The sequence below is a fragment of the Poromitra crassiceps genome, assembly GCF_964638095.1.
Source record: "Poromitra crassiceps genome assembly, chromosome: 9".
NCBI lineage: Eukaryota > Metazoa > Chordata > Actinopteri > Beryciformes > Melamphaidae > Poromitra > Poromitra crassiceps.
Window position 1 is genome coordinate 45,294,408 of NC_139630.1, and position 16,256 is coordinate 45,310,663.

Consider the following 16,256-nt stretch of genomic DNA (forward strand, 5'->3'; position numbering starts at 1 on the left):
CACCCCCCTCCCCTCCCCTCCCTGACAAAAGATGTGAGAATCTGCAGGTGTCTCTCCTTTATGTGTCTCTTCGGAGTATTTCAGTAACCGAGTGACCTGGCCTCCCGTTCGTCCACAGGAGAGGGGAGGCGGGTCGCACCACACCAGACTAGATCCAAACGGCCGGTCTGGATCAGACCCTGCCCCGTTTGTGCTCATAACTCGTCCTTGTCCATGTCGTCATCCAAGTCCACGTCACTGAGGTCGTAATCGTCCTCCACAGGAAGCTGGGAATGACAAAGATGGGGATGATGAGCAGGGGGAAAAAAAGGTCAGTTACGTCACATGCTCCCACTCGCTCACAGATTCCCATCCAAACGGCCTATTTTTAGATCATCGGCAAAGCTAAAAATCTATTTTCTATTTTTGTTGGCCTATCATGTTTGGCCATGTTGACCTCAACATATTTTGCTCGTCTCTGATGTTTGTGGACCAAAATGCTAAGAATGAATACGTTTGTAATGCTAACAGACATTAGGGCAGACAGACTGGTGGGACTACTAAAAGCAGGCTTTTTGTACCTCAACTAAACTAAAACACATGAATATGCAGCAGCATCAAAACACTGGCCTCCTCCTAAATGGAGACAAGTAACCACAGATCATCCTCCATTGTCATATTACCCACCAGCAGTGTTTCTTTGCATATTCCTCTGAGTCACACACATACTGTATTATACAGCAGAAGGTCGGAGTGCAGGTAGAGATTAAACAAATTGTTCTAGGACACCTTAATATGCCACATTGGCTGTTAGGCCCTAAACCTGTGACCTTCCATATACAGGACAGACACCGGGTCATCAAACCTGTGACCTTCCATATACAGGACAGGACAGACTCCGGGTCACCCTCTTGCTCAACCTTCCCTCACCTCTCCATCTTTTCCGTCCCAGGCTTCCACAGGGTGAATCTTGGGCAAGCCTCCGCCTCCCACTGTAGCAGTCGACCCACGACCCATAGACAAATCCCTGAAGAGAAGAGCAACAAAGTGTCAGATAAACCAGCCTGCTCCCAAATGTTTCTTTCCTGCCGTCCTGGTGATGACATGATACAAACAGCAGCGCCCTCTACCTGAGGAACTCGTGAATGCCGGTCTCACTGAAGGAGCCTCTGAGCAGAGCAAACTTCATCTTGCGGGCATTGATGGCAGCCATGGCAGGGTAGCCAAACCCACCGATGCCCAAGGAGGCCTCTAGCTCCATCTGAGCTCCAGCCTCAGTCCATAGCCAGCTGAGAGAGAGAGACAGACAGACAGAGAGACAGACAGACAGACAGACCATTACTCAGAGTTGCAATTGATTATTCATTCTTCGTCGCCATGATACTCATCAGTCACAAATGGAAAACTGGCATCTCATCCTTACCCCCACATCTTCTTCTTGTACTTATCAGCCATCTTCATCATCACTTCCAGATAGCCGTTTCTGCCGGCGGCGCCTGTTGGGTTGGGATACAAGCATGATACATGGTGAGTGAAAGACTCATAAAAAGGGCTATTACACAGATAATGTGTGTGCAATTTCCCCACAGAATGAAGCCAAGGCTAAGGCTCATGTATTAATAGTTTTTGAAAAACAAACAAACAATTTTTTACCCTAGCCTTTATTTAGTATGGAGTAGCCATGTAATAAGCGGGATAATGTACTCAGTCATCATTGCAAAATAAACCCATTCAGGGTGATTCAAGACCCCTCCCGTGAAGATCAGCCTGTCGGCGTTTATTTTGCGACATCCCTTACATAACTGGATTGACAGTCAGAGCCAGAGGGGCGTGGTCTCACCTGTGTCCAGGTACATTATCCCTGACTTAACTGGATTGACAGTCAGAGCCAGAGGGGCGTGGTCTCACCTGTGTCCAGGTACATTATCCCTTACTTAACTGGATTGACAGTCAGAGCCAGAGGGGCATGGTCTCACCTGTGTCCAGGATGTGTGGCAGGACAGCGATCACACAGAGCTGGGTGTCCTCACAAGTCTTCTTCAAGGTGTCATCATTAAGGATCTGAGATACAAACATTTTAAAAACACACATTTTATACAGGTTATCCGAATCCACTCAATTAAATTTTACATAAGATTCACATTTTATAGATGCTCAATATTTTATAGATGACTTATTAATCTGCAGGATGTTTTATTTTATTTTGTCTCTATCTTTGTTGCTAAGAGCTCATTGCTGTGGTGTGTCTGCACTGCACTTGCCAGAGATCACTTGTCAATCAAACAGTGTGTCCAGTACTGTGACAGACATCTATAGAGAGCCAAAGTGACCGTCACTTCCTGCTTCAGCATTTATTTTCCCATAGACATTTTGAAAAATGCTTATAAAAAATAGTTTTACTTAGTCAACGATTCAGCTCTAGTTAGAAACAGGGGAGACCATAGAACATTTTACTCGGACAAAAAACGAAACCAAAAACCAAACAAACAAACTTTTTTCTTTCTTTTCTTGTACGTTTTGGTCCGAGTGAAGTGTAATGACTAAGAAAAACTATTTTTATACGCATTTTAGGTCTCTGGTACGCATGCTGAAGCAGGAAGTGACGTTGACTTTGGCTCTCTATTTCCTTGGATTTCTTTATGCACACACAGAGCTGTACTGACCTCCAGCAGTTCAGGAGCAGGGGCATGGTCAGAGAACAGATCCATAGCCCTGGCAATGATATCAGAACGGGTGCGGCCTCCTTGGTAGTCCTCAGGCTCCTCCCCCTTACGGAAAACCTTGATGGAGGGAAATCCACGAATCTAGATAGACAAAACACAGACAGTCCTTCAGCTCCAGAGTGGGGATGTACGATATATCGGCAATCATATCGGTATCGGCCGATGTTAGTCATTTTTCAACATATCGGCATCGGTCCAATGTTACAATGTTAATTAATATCGGTTAACGGTACGGAAGTAACGGTATCAGTCAAAATTTTCACATTGAGAGGAAACAGTAAATCTATGATGTATGGGCTTTTTCAAATGTTTTGGGAATAAAGAAATGTATTACTTTTTCAAATTCACAGTGTTTACATGTGTTTTTCAGTACATACAAAATTTGGTTATTATAGACACTTGTTTTTATACAGATCATATCGACATCGGTAAATATCGGTTATTGGCCATAACAGCAATGTTAATATCGGTTATCGGTATTGGCCAAAATTTTCATATCGGTGCATCCCTACTCCAGAGTATTTTGATGTGGGCATCAATATGTAGTTAGGGACTCAGCACGAGATTTTTATTTGATCAGTGACATTCAGTGACAGGATACAACTTATTTTTTTTGTTTGTGGTTGACATTACAATGCCTGGTTTGTTATGCATGTTTGACAGCTTCAAACAAGTTTGAATGCATGAGCAATGCATCCAAGTCGTGTTACTACATTAGTGAATGCTAATGTAATATAGGCTGCTATGTGGCGCTACAGGCTCTGCTCCGCTCCCTGTATGAATCCAAGAGCTCCCTGGCGGGGCAGCTCTGTCTACACTGGACATGAGCTGTCCAATGTTTAAGTATAGTTTGATTGGGCTATTAATGGTTTGTCTCATTCGTGTCTGCTGAACAGGCTAACTTTGATGGCAGTGTGGGGTTGAGATTGTGAGAAGCCCCACCCAGCACAGTCTGTGTTCAAAGTTAATGAGTTCTTCCTTGTCTCATGACCAACCTTTCCACAAAGATGTATGGTGTCACAGTATGTGCATCTGTTCAATAGTTATATGCATTTTTATGTGGAGCCCACCGCTAGACCCCACTTTGGGCAATCGGTGTGAAAAGTTAAAAAGTTAACCGTTAATACTTCCTTGCCCCATGATCAACTTTTCCACAATGTTTTGTGCAAAGCCATTCATTGCTTTTTGAGATATCCTGCTAACAAATAGACAGAATGGGGAAAAACATAATCCCCATCCAATTCCCCCCCCCCCTTTTCTTCCCCTACAGTAGGAGTTTAGAGATCTTAATTTTACACCAGTGTACCACATGATTGATGGATTCTTGCTCACCCCATAGCGGCTGGATATACCCTGGTGTACAGTAGCATCCACAGCTCCCAGGCGAACTTTGCCATTAGTTTGCTCCTTGACTGCTGAGGCTGCAGCTGCCCACTCAGGCTCCAGACTGGTGACATGGAAGCGGGGGAGGATAAGAAAACCCAAACATGATGTTTGCAATGAATTTCAACCCAAAGTGATCTATTTACCATTTTAAATAAGAAGTGACATCTTGAAGCAAAACTATCATTCAAATGATCTAATGTTGTAAGACCTTTGGAAAAATGTAATGATGTTCAGGAAGGAATAATCTGTGCACCTGAAATACTGCACAGGGTTGTGGAATGACATCTCACACATGGTCACAACTGTAGGTGGTGTAGTTAAATCAAAGCCAACTACAGCAGTTATTTATGATCCTCAATGTGTGAAATCTGGCTTGCCTCTAGTCTAGTGGGACTGGACTCACTGCTCACTACAGCCCAAGGTGGGCTGTGCCAAGCAGCAAACTCACCTCTTGCAGTGTCCACACCAGGGGGCGAAGAACTCCACCAACCACACAGCGTCGCTGTCCAGCACCAGCTTGTCAAAGTTGTCATCAGTGAGCTCCACTACATCCTTCTTACTGCCACCGCTGCTGCCACCACCGCCACCGCCGCCGCCACTCTGCTGGAACACGATTATTCTTTAGCTCTCCCTGTGCCCTTACCATGCCTGGTTTCCAACAACTGGGACAGATTATAGTGCAGGTTCTCCACTTCCTGTACCTGTCTGCTGTAGTCAGAGCCACCGCTCAGCCTCTCCTTCACCAGGGAGCGCAGGGCGTTCAGGGCTCCGTCCACAATCGCCTGGCTGCTGCGTCCACCTGCGGAGGGAAGGGAATGCACACATCACTCAGTTTGGAAGCCTAGCTTCATACTTCATTGCAGCAGCAACCTGTAGTACTTAATTATGCAAACCGGTCTTGCCAGCAAACGATTTGTTTACCAGACAAGCATCAGTGCTGATCTCTGTGTAGCGTGGGTTTGGACTGTACCTTGGTAATCCTCTGGCTTGTTCTTGTTCGCTCCAAAGACCTTGATGGTTGGGAAGCCTTTGACATTATACTGGCTGCCCAGGGACCGGTGCTGATCCGCGTCTACAGCACCAACCTTGACGACACCCTGAAGAATTTCAGAACAAAACAGGTTGGGACACAACTATTAATTACAGCAAAATGTAGCAACTGTGCCAAACTTTTTGAAATCTGGTGCAAAACCGCTCCATCCCTATTTGTTCATAAATGTTCAACATTAAGGTAACAGAAGACTTTCTTGGTAGAGTTGTGCTCTCACCACCAGTCAAGTGCTGGGCTTTGAGATAAGATCCTCTATTGGCTGAGAGCACTGCATAGGAAAATGGATGCTTTAATAGCTGTGCAATATAATCTATTTATTTTTTGACAAGTTAATTCATTATTATTGGAGTTTTCATTTGTAAAAGGTCGTGACCAAACTTTAAACGGGCCACCACTTATAGTATTTTAGCACTTTGATTCAGCATTTTGATTGATATCTTTTGTATTTTTTGATAAATCGCAGTTTAAGATGTATACTTTTTTCAACCTTTATCAGCCTTGAGTGTGTGATGTCATAATTCACTCTAGCTGACTTTAAAGAATGTACTTTTCACTAAATTCACACATTTTAGAACTGTGACAGTTCACACAACTTTATCACTACATACATTATGTTATACATCAAACCCTTGAGCTACTTCTGCTCTCACTCACAATGTCAAAATATAAGCGATGCAATGTATAGTTTTTGAGATATTAAGGTTTGATTGACACCAGTGGCCCACTCTATTTCCAATTGCGTAGCAGATAGAGGCCATCAAATTGGGATAGCCGCCACAACAAAAATGTGACGTGACATCAGCTGCAAGGCATCTAGACCTTCAGTTTACCTTAAGGGCTGTGGCGACCTTCTTCCACTCAGGAGCTAGGCTTTTGCAGTGGCCACACCTGTAGTGGCAAACAGTAGAGGTGAATTATACATTAAATTCATATTGACAGTGCTGTGGTAAAATATTTCAATCTCTATCCTGGCGTAAGTGGGTTCTGCGATTTTGGTCACATCATCACTGATGATGTCATAGACATTGTGACATCGTCTATTACATCATCAGTGACATCGTTGTCTATGTGGTTTTTGATTATGGCATCATCAGTGATGTCTCTTGAGCAATTGTGATGTCATGTCTATGACATCATCAATGTTACTCGAGCACTCGATGATGTCATCAGTGATGGTAAGTGGGCTCCGTCTTCGATTTTGGTCTGTGATCTGGAGCAATTGTGATGTCATTGATGATGTCACAATGTCTGGTCACTCGAGCAATTGTGATGTCAACAGTGAGTAATGTCATTAGTGATGCAAAGTTGAGCAATTGTACACTGCGCATGCCAATAGAGCAGGCGAGGCCAAGCAGCAGCCGAGCTGAGGGGGAGGCCGCGCAGCGGCCAAGCTGCATATGCGAGCTGCAGGGCAGGCCGCACAGTGATGGAGCTAGCGAGCCCGCGCAGAGGGGAAGCCTAGGAATGCCTAGTATTGCAAAAGCCACAATGTGCTCTGTCATAGACATTACAATAAACACAGACATGAGTGAGTGAGCAGTAAGATTTAACATATCGTGTGGTAGACACAAGTCCAGAAATAATTCATAATCATAAAGTCAGTCTTGCTAATCTAATGTGAGATATTCCCACAATCTACCACTGCAGAATGCATTCAAAAAACATCAGTGTAGGCTAAACTTGATGCTTGGTATGAAGAAAATCCTAATGCAAATCACCTATTTTTCAGTTAGTGTTGTTCAGTCTTATTAGCCATTGCGGCAAATTATCCCATACTAACACAACTAGCAAATTTAAAAACGTCTTTCACTCATCAATACAAACATAATATATGGTAGCAAGATCAAAAATTTAAAAACGTCTTTCATTCATCAATACAAATATAATATATGGTAGCAAAATCAAGTAGGAACTACCAGTTTTGCATAATATACTGTAGGGTTCTACATACTCTTCCTTAACCAAGCGATTAAACAATACTGCAGCTTCTGACAAGAGCCGTTACTAGCATGTGACTAATACTATTCACAGTTATTTGTGCATTGTAATTAACTTAGTCTGTATTATGGTATTGTGCCATTAATTGAATCTTGTGGAGAGTTAACATTGATTTGTGCCCACAGCAGTTTGGACTCACCAGGGAGCATAAAACTCCACCAGCCACAGGCTGTCACTCTGGATCACCTCCTTGTTGAAGTTGGAGGGGCTGAGCTCAACAACATCTGTGTCCAAACCTTGGATAGCCATGGCCAGGGAGCAACCCAACACACCTGGGAAAACACAGGTAACAATAATGCTAAAGAATAAGCAAGCAAATGTGTTTAGTTATGTGTATGTTCAATACATCACATACAGTACTAACAGGGTGCCGTCTGAAAATATACGACAAGCCTACCTATAATTATGACTTATTGCACAAAAATAAATATTACATTAAACGTTAGCAAACCGTTAGACAAGCCAAGAGTTTTGTTATCAAACCATTGCTCTATCGTTACGTTACCAGCGGCCTAGTATCACTGTGCAGTGTGTGTGCACCTTAACTTGGCTGTTCTAGCAAACCATGGAGGAAAAGTACAGTCAAATGCAGCTGCTAATAACATATTAGCTAACATAAGGTGTTTACATGAACAGAAATAACGTTGTTGTTGTTGTAGCTCACCAAGTAAAAGCGCTCTCATGTTTGTACCAGCTCTCTATCCGTCTCCTCAGTTAGCAACACAGCGAGGGTGCTGCGCCGCCTAGAAAAGTACACCGACAAATCTCACCGTGGCCCACGCTGATTGGTGCGCTGCTAGAGACGCTGCGCCGCAGCCAATCAGCGTGCGCCGTGTAGTTCCCCTCTGTACCGGGGGAGAGGGGGGGGGGGACTCACTCTTAACATTGAATGATAGGTAAACACGTCAGTTTATAGGCTACATCTTTTAAAGTGTAAAACAATGTCAACATGTTAAGATGGTATAGGATTCAGTGATACACTACACACTACACTACACATACTACAAACTACACAAATAAATACTGTAACATAAAATACAAATAGTTTACCCATAGACTAGGATAAATAATTATAGGTGTAAAATGTATTAGACATTTTGCACGCATGCACGGTTATCACAGCAAAAGCATAGGTCATAGTACTATGGGTAAAAAAATAAAAAAAAGTAACCAAAAAGTTCATTATGAACTAAATAGCCTACTTGTTGTGAACATCGACTGGAATTCATTATTCATAGTTCAACTTCTTAATTTAGCATAAGTTAGGCATCACAAAACTTGTCTGCATTGCAGATTTTGTTTCAGGGGCTGTTTGTGGCTGGAGATGATAGAAAGTTTGTCCTCCTTTATACAATAGTTGATCAATTATTAATGTATTCCTTCCTATCCTCAGTTGCACATTTTTTCTCAACAACTGCTTAGAACTAATTTGATCTGATTTGAGGTGTCAGCACTTTTCAGGCACTTTTAAGAACTTTGATGTACAAATTTATTGGGCGTCTAAATGTCTCTCAGAACTCGAATATCATGCTACTAACCAACCCTGGTATTAGTTCTGTCAGATACCAATCACATATGTGGAAGTTTTGGTATAAGTGCCTTTTATGGATATACTGTGTATTTGTGTGTTCTCTGAATTGTTGTCTGTTGTTATATCTGGACCCTGTGTCTGCAAATAAAGTTGATGATGATGATGATGATCTCCTTTACTGTAATGTTAGGTTTCTCATCGCTAGGTGGAGACAAAAACTAAGGTAGTCTACAAGCAGGTCTACCTAGTACCATATTATGCACATATACTGCTGAGCTGCTCTATGAACAGTTAGTAGACAAGGAGTGATGATTCACTTGCCAATCAATCAATAATCCAGTGTGCCATGCACAAATCTGTTCACCTTAAATCAAAAAGACAAGTCCTATCCACATTATAGCACATTGTATGTGACATCAGAAAAAGCACTATAATATTCCTAATAGGCTATTCCTATAGGGACTATTAGACCTACTCAGCTTGTAGTTACTTTATCTTACTTTTAATCCAATATGGTATCATGGTAATCATATATTCATAACATGACCCTTTAGTTTAGCTGATATTGTGATATATTTGTATAATATCCTTCTAAATGTATTAAATTGGTAGTTTTCTATAGTATAGGGCTATTTGGTGATAGCCTATAGCCTAATATACAATCATGGGATAGGCTACTTGATGTGGGGTGGGTGGGATATTGGTTGCATGTTACAAGGTGATGGGAACTTACCTCCCACAAGTTTTTAATCAATTATCTTTGTGTAGTTTTTCTTATATAAAATGCAGTCCACACTGAGTGTATTCCTGCTCCATCCACCCTTGTTTGCTACACTATTCATCAAACCCGTTGAGATAATACATCTGCTGCGTCCCTCACACTGTGCTTCGTCAAACCAGACAGACAGCCAGAGTACAACCGGAAATCGAAAATGTGTCTTCAATATAAAAGCATGGATTCAAGAAAACAGACAAAGATCATAAACAACAAAGAGCTATTCAATCAGTCAGTTAATAAGATTGGATGTCGAACGAGACTATAGCTGTAGAATAGTAACTGAAAAGATGTTTCTTTCTACTTTCAATGGAGAGTGGAAAGCCACTGCAGCAGCAGAACACTGTTAGGATTGAGAAGATCTGCTTTTTTGAACTGATCGTGTAAAAGTATTAAATTAAAATTATTTTGAAAGTTATGATCGGATGTCGTATGTTTTCATTCTGTCGTACTTGACATTACGCGCACTTCCACGCCAACTTTCCCAGCGCGCGCCGCGCACACAGGCGCACTCTTCACTGTCTGTCAAACACGGGTGTATAGGCTACAGAGCAGACAAGTCTTCACATTGCAGGCAGCCACCCCCGAGCAAAGATATACTTGTTTTTACGATTAAAACACGGGAGATCCAACAAGCACAGGAGGTTTTACGCACGGCGCCGGGGCTTCTGGCGTCCTGCGCGTGATCTAAGACTTTTGGGGTAGTTTGCTTTGGCACAATTTTGATCAATTAGGCTATTTGGTGGGGATTTTGTATAAGGGACATAATGTGGGGGTTCCAGAGGACGCGGTATGCTGATTGCAACGGCTCCGAAGCCAGCGAGGAGACAGAGATTGTGGTTAACATCGGCGGGGTGAAACAGGTGTTGTACGGGGACGTGTTGAGTCGCTACCCGGACACCCGGCTGGCAGAGCTGGTGAACTGTTCACTGGGGAATTCGGGGGACCTGTGTGACGACTACGACCCGGACACGGGAGAATTCTATTTTGACAGGGACCCCGACGCGTTCAAGTGTATAATCGAGCTGTATTATTATGGGGAGATACACATGAAACGGGGCGTCTGTCCAATTTGTTTCATGAAGGAGATGGAGTTCTGGAAAATCGATTCGGATTTCCTCGACGAGTGCTGCAAGAGCGGCCTGAAAGATGTGGAGGACGAACTTGCGGAGATAGCCGAGAAAGTGAGAACTATCCTGGTGGACCGGGAGGGCGACCCGGAGGCCGGGGGCTGGCAGCGCGTCCAGATGTGGCTGTGGAGATTCATGGAGAAGCCGGACTCCTCGTTCCCGGCGCGCGTCATCGCCGTGGTGTCGTTCTTCTTCATCCTCGTCTCCTCCGTGGTGATGTGCGTGGGGACCATCCCGGACCTGCAGGTGGAGGGCTCGGATGGACACCTCACGGAGCATCCCACTCTGGAGGTCATCGAGACGGTGTGCATCGGCTGGTTCACCGTTGAGTACGTCCTGCGTCTGATCTCCTCCCCGAACAAAGTCAAATTCGCGCTGTCTTTCATGAACATCGTCGACTTCATGGCGATTATGCCCTTTTTCGTGGTGCTGACTTTAACCTCCCTGGGCGCAGGGATGATGGAGCTGGCCAATGTGCAGCAGGCGGTGCAGGCTTTGCGCATCATGCGCATTGCGCGCATATTCAAGCTGGCACGCCATTCTGCTGGACTTCAGACCCTCACATCTGCCCTGAAGAGCAGCTTCAAAGAGCTGGGTCTGCTGCTCATGTATATGGGCGTAGGGGTATTTCTCTTCTCGGCGCTGGGCTACACTATGGAGCAGAACCACCCGGAAACCTTGTTCACGAGCATCCCACAGTCCTTCTGGTGGGCAGTGATCACCATGACCACGGTGGGGTACGGGGACGTCTACCCCAAAACCACTTTGGGTCGGTGCAATGCGGCCGCCAGCTTTCTATGCGGGGTGATCGCCATAGCGCTGCCTATACACCCCATCATCAACAATTTTGTCATTTTCTACAACAAGCAACAGGTGCTGGAGACTGCGGCCAAGCATGAGATTGAGCTCATGGCACTGCGCTCCGCCGATGCTGAGCCGGCCAGCTCTCATGTTGCCGGGGTTGGGGTGTGGGACAGCGCCATGCGCGCCTCTCAGAGCGACACCCACATCCCTCTGCTGAAAGGCCCCCCGGCATCGGCAGGGGTCCAGACCACCGGCACGGACACCAGCTTGGACAGCACAGCAGAGGCCACTCAAGATTCTATCTCATGAAGAATTAAGACCCACAACACAAGAAAAGACACTGCTAAATATTAATATAAAAAACAATCTCATAGGATGTTTTTTTTTCCATGTCTCAGTATACACACTGAATTATAGATGGGGTTGGTGATAAAACGATGATTGGTGACTGTTGAGATCATTGTAAATAGCCCCGTAGAAATAATAGGCTTGCAGGAATCTCCACAGGCTTTGGATAGGTTACTTGTGAGAAGTTGCGCCTATTAAAGAGATGTATAGTGAGTGAGCTATTGACTTAATGAGCTGCATCTTTGTGCAATTATTAGTCTCTGCAGGCTGCTGCTGGGTGCTGTTTGAGCAGCCAGGCCAGCTAGTGATTCCCATATAGGCTATACTTACATAACACCCCCATCCCCAAACTCATACTGTAAATTCACTGCTGCCCTGTTGCCCACTCCATCTGTAAGCTGCATCATGTGTATTGTTTTGTTTTTGTTCATACTGCAGATAGGCAATTCCTCATAAATGCTCCTTAAATGCAATGAGTTTTAGAAGGGTATAAACATCAAAGCAAAAATATAAGTCACCATATATTATAGGAATAGCCTATTATAGTGTCATAGGAGATGGAAAAAACAAATTTCAATTACGTCACTATTGGTCACCAATCATCAGATTTGTTAAACTGCCCATTTGGCAACAGGCAATGTTTTTTTTTCTTTTTGCATCTGTGATTCAAATGGTATGATTGTGAGATCACAAACAGATTAAGCACGACTGGAGAACTTAACACCGTCAACTCATTAGTGCTAGATGTTGAAAGCAGGGCTGTCTGTGCCAGTGAGCTGCAGTCCGAGTTGGGAACTGTTGACCCAGTTGAGCTTGTGGGTGAGGGGAAGGAGCAAGTTGGAGTTGGAGTTACACACACAGAAGTAATCTCTTTGGTCGAGGTAAACATCAGTGGGCAGAGCTAGACGAACCACTACCAATTTAGCTACTTGGCAAACTTGAATGGCAAAGAGCGAACTCTGGTCAAAATAGGCCTATAAGGTCAAAATTTGGAGCATAAATGTGATTTCTCAGACACTGGTCTGATTTTGATGAAAGTTGGGGGTATGGTGCATTTTGGCCCTGTGTAGTTTAAAACATTGATGGAGGCGCTATAATTAATGATAAAAATTTCAAACTTGGGGTTAAGGCCAAAATTGCACACTGGTTCGATTGTGATCAAACTTTGAGGGACGAGGCATTAGTTACTAATTGGCCTGCATCATTCGTGGGGGAAACATATTTATTTGTTTCAGTGAAGTAGTACCAGTTACACTGTGCTCCAGTGTAAGTTAGCCTATACCATGATGAGAGGGTTCTGAAGGCCTGTCCACCCACACACACACGTCCTGCAGCGGACTCTGCTATCTCTCCCGGCAGGGGCCAGCAGGCAGCAGACTCCCACATGTCAAAGCCTGGGAGAAAAGCCTTTGTACAGCCTGACAGGTGGAGATGGAATGTCAAAGGCGTGCATTGTGTGAAGGAACAATGTGCCACCGGCTGCCTGCGATGCACATGCAAATATACACATGCACAAATATACACATGCACCTTCACGTTCAAATTTAGATTGACGTGTACAAACATCCCCCTCCACTCCACCGCCTATATGCACAAGCGCACGCAAATGAAACACACACACACACACACACACACACACACACACACACACACACACACACACACACACACACACACACACACACACACACCTCTTTTTCACCCATATATCCCCACACTCATGTGTGATGCTGTGATCTACTCCACAGTGACCTATTGTGATCCTTTGCCTAATCGCCAGTTTTCACACCCACGGACGAGCCATTCAGCGGGCAGTCAGCGAGTAATTATGAGCCATTTACAGAAAATTGTGCTCATCATCCCTTCACCAAAATAGCCTAAGTTCTTGCGAAATTTCCTAAATATGAAATGGTTATTAAATCACTGCATTTTACTAATCAGGATCTTGGATATAACTTGCAGTTTAAGGAGCTTTTTTCACATAGCTAATTTCTGGAGATTGGTGGAGATGGAGGTGGTGTAGTTAATATGGATTGTGTAAATTTGTGCATCAACCCAAAAGCTATAGAGTAATTGATCTTGGTAATGCCTTTTAAATGGGGGAGGCTCTAGATATGTCATTTCTCACATACTGTTTTGAATTTGAATGGACAAGATGGATATGCATGTTCAAACATTCACTGTAATCCTCCATTGCTTGAAATCTCTGCTTGCCGGATGCTGTAAATAAAGACATTTTGACATTCCGCCTGTGCGCACTCAAACACTTCAAAATGATATTTGAAAAATATATATATGTACAGTATGTGTGTATGTATATGTACAGTATGTGTATATATTATATACTTTGTTTATTTTTGTTTGTATATTGAGGTACAGCCCGATGTTTATATATATTTTGGTGTGATGGTGTCTTGTAATCCCAAGTGGGATGGGCCAGAAATGGCATGACACAGAAATAAAAAAAACTAACTAACTAACTATATAGATTATGCTTCTAAACTGAAACAGTGTTTGCTGAGGAGTAAACAGGAGTAAAACCAGTAGGCAAGTATGCAGAGCGACTGAAGTGTGAAGAGCTGGAACTCACGTGTGCCATCCAGCTGACTGCTGGATTGTTTTGCTGTGACACACAGGCATAGACCAGTATAGAGTTACACCAGCCATTTTGATGAGAGCACAGACAGACAGACAGACACCCCCGCTCTCCTAGTCTCCCTCGACCTTTAGGATGGGGATTTTCTTGTCTAAAAATAGGGAAATCTCGTTAGGTCGCCTATCCTATATACAAATGGTACAGACAAGTGGAAGAAAGATCATTGTGCATTAAATACTTGTGCATGTATCTCTCATCAGCCATTCAAATTCACATTACACCAAATTTTGGGGGAACACAGATGCAAAGTGAGCCCTGAAACTCTCTTTCTAATTAGAGACCCCCCCTCCCAATTTAAAAACTCCCAATTTTAAGATGAAAGAAAGTTTTTACTTAATATTCAGAATAGCTGAGCATGCATTCTCTTTCCCTGCACTGCGCTGCTTCTCAGTTCCTTCACTGAGCTGCCCAGCAGGGGGTTAAAACTACAGTGTGTTCACTGAGCTGCTCCAGCAGGGGGTTAAAACTACAGTTCCAGTAAAAACTGATGTTCAAGGGCACCTTGGTGGAAAAGAGAGAGAAGAATAGCACATTCACATTTATGCAGCTGCAGTCTGAGGATCTGAAATCTGCCATCTTTCAATCACAAAATTTGGTATTACTATGCAGGCCAGCCCCCATTATGATCTGTAGGTAGACAGATCACGGTTTTGCTCAGATATCCTGTTATGGTCAGTGTTGGGGAGACTACTGTAACACTGTAGTTTACCAAACTACTGTAGCTACTTCCCAATGAAAAGTAGTTAAACTACACTTGACCACTCTAGAAATGTAGCTTGTCAAACTAAAACTAGTTTCCAAAAGTAGTTCAACAACTACATCCAAACTACATCAGGAGAAATGATCACAATCTGAGTCTGGAATGTCATATTATTATACATTATGGCACACGGAGGTACGACTGAACTGACACTGAGTAAAGTGTAGGTGTGTTTGATTTAGGGACTAGGTCTAAGGGCAATCATCACTTAGGCAGGCTGAGATGTGTTTTAAGGAGAGGATAGGGAGAAATTGTTGAGGTGAAATCAGGAAAATGCTGCATTTCCAGGGAAATTCTTTCGCAGATGTCAGTGATTTCATTCAAATAGCAGCTGACAATCATGGCCTATGAGCTGTGGAATTGTGCCATATGGCAAAAAACCATCATGAGAATATGAATGTTTGTAATTAACTATTTCAACTACATGACCCAAAGTAGTTAACTACTGAAAAAGCTGAGATTTGAATCTAAACTACCACCCAATTGAAAATTGTAGTTGAACTAGTAGCTAATTGAATAATTAACTACTCCCCAACACTGCTTATGGGAGTAGAATGTAACCTCAACCACAAAAGCAAAGATGCCCAAGTAGGTCCAAAAGAAAGCAAACAAACAAAAAACTTGAGGTGTTCAAAAACATTGTGTGAAATATTTCTCTTGAGCCAGACTGCACTGATGCCAGAGTGCCTACCTTCACACAGTATGTAATAGAGGGATTCATATTCACCAGAAGACGGTCAGATGCATACATTTGAATAAGAATGTGGGTGCATAATGGTATGGCTTAACACTCTAGCCCTGCATGGTGGCACTATCTCCCTTTGACAGATATCTTCAGCTGCAGGAGAGGGAAAGGTAATTTCCCTGATGGTGTGACGCCCACGAAAGATGTGGTCACATTTTGTGTTTAATTTAAGCTGATATTTTATTTTTGAAACGTTTTGAGTCATGTGTATTCAAAAATAAATCTATAGCATTGCTAGAATGACATATACAGGAATAAAGGACCTTTCATATACTATCAGTCAGTTTAACTGTATTCAAGCTTTTACACACTACTGTGTACTATGTATATTCCTATACAGGTTAACATATAGCATTTTGGATCTGTTAAT

At 43.3% G+C, this 16,256-nt stretch overlaps 2 protein-coding genes across 3 annotated transcripts; one reads left to right on the forward strand and one right to left on the reverse strand.

Annotated features, from left to right (window-relative positions):
- Positions 1 to 16: 16 nt before the first annotated feature.
- pdia6 (protein disulfide isomerase family A, member 6) lies at positions 17 to 7,887 on the reverse strand. Of its 2 annotated transcripts, none has more exons than XM_083643561.1 (13): positions 7,802 to 7,887; positions 7,277 to 7,409; positions 5,970 to 6,027; positions 5,059 to 5,185; positions 4,790 to 4,887; positions 4,537 to 4,688; positions 4,035 to 4,149; positions 2,643 to 2,783; positions 1,956 to 2,040; positions 1,403 to 1,475; positions 1,110 to 1,268; positions 910 to 1,006; positions 17 to 266 (listed from the first exon to the last, which is right to left on the reverse strand). In XM_083643561.1, the coding sequence occupies exons 1-13, from the start codon at positions 7,818 to 7,820 to the stop codon at positions 195 to 197; spliced, it is 1,329 nt and encodes a 442-aa protein (XP_083499687.1). In that variant the 5' UTR covers positions 7,821 to 7,887; the 3' UTR covers positions 17 to 194. The 2 variants fall into 2 exon arrangements, with proteins under 2 accessions (XP_083499687.1, XP_083499686.1); XM_083643560.1 differs by having other exon boundaries at positions 4,537 to 4,691.
- A 2,323-nt stretch (positions 7,888 to 10,210) lies between these two features.
- LOC310782336 (voltage-gated potassium channel regulatory subunit KCNF1-like) lies at positions 10,211 to 11,686 on the forward strand (the record flags this gene model as incomplete). Its single annotated transcript, XM_083643003.1, has 1 exon — positions 10,211 to 11,686. One exon carries the CDS (start codon positions 10,211 to 10,213, stop codon positions 11,684 to 11,686), a length of 1,476 nt encoding a protein of 491 aa, XP_083499129.1.
- Between the last annotated feature and the right edge of the window lie 4,570 nt (positions 11,687 to 16,256).

Excerpts from the sequence above, each read along its gene's own strand:
- pdia6 (XM_083643560.1), bottom strand. Across the intron at positions 2,041-2,642 it reads CTGCTCCTGAACTGCTGGAG|ATCCTTAATGATGACACCTT; the intron begins GTCAGTACAGCT and ends TTTGTATCTCAG. Across the intron at positions 1,269-1,402 it reads TACAAGAAGAAGATGTGGGG|CTGGCTATGGACTGAGGCTG; the intron begins GTAAGGATGAGA and ends TCTCTCTCTCAG.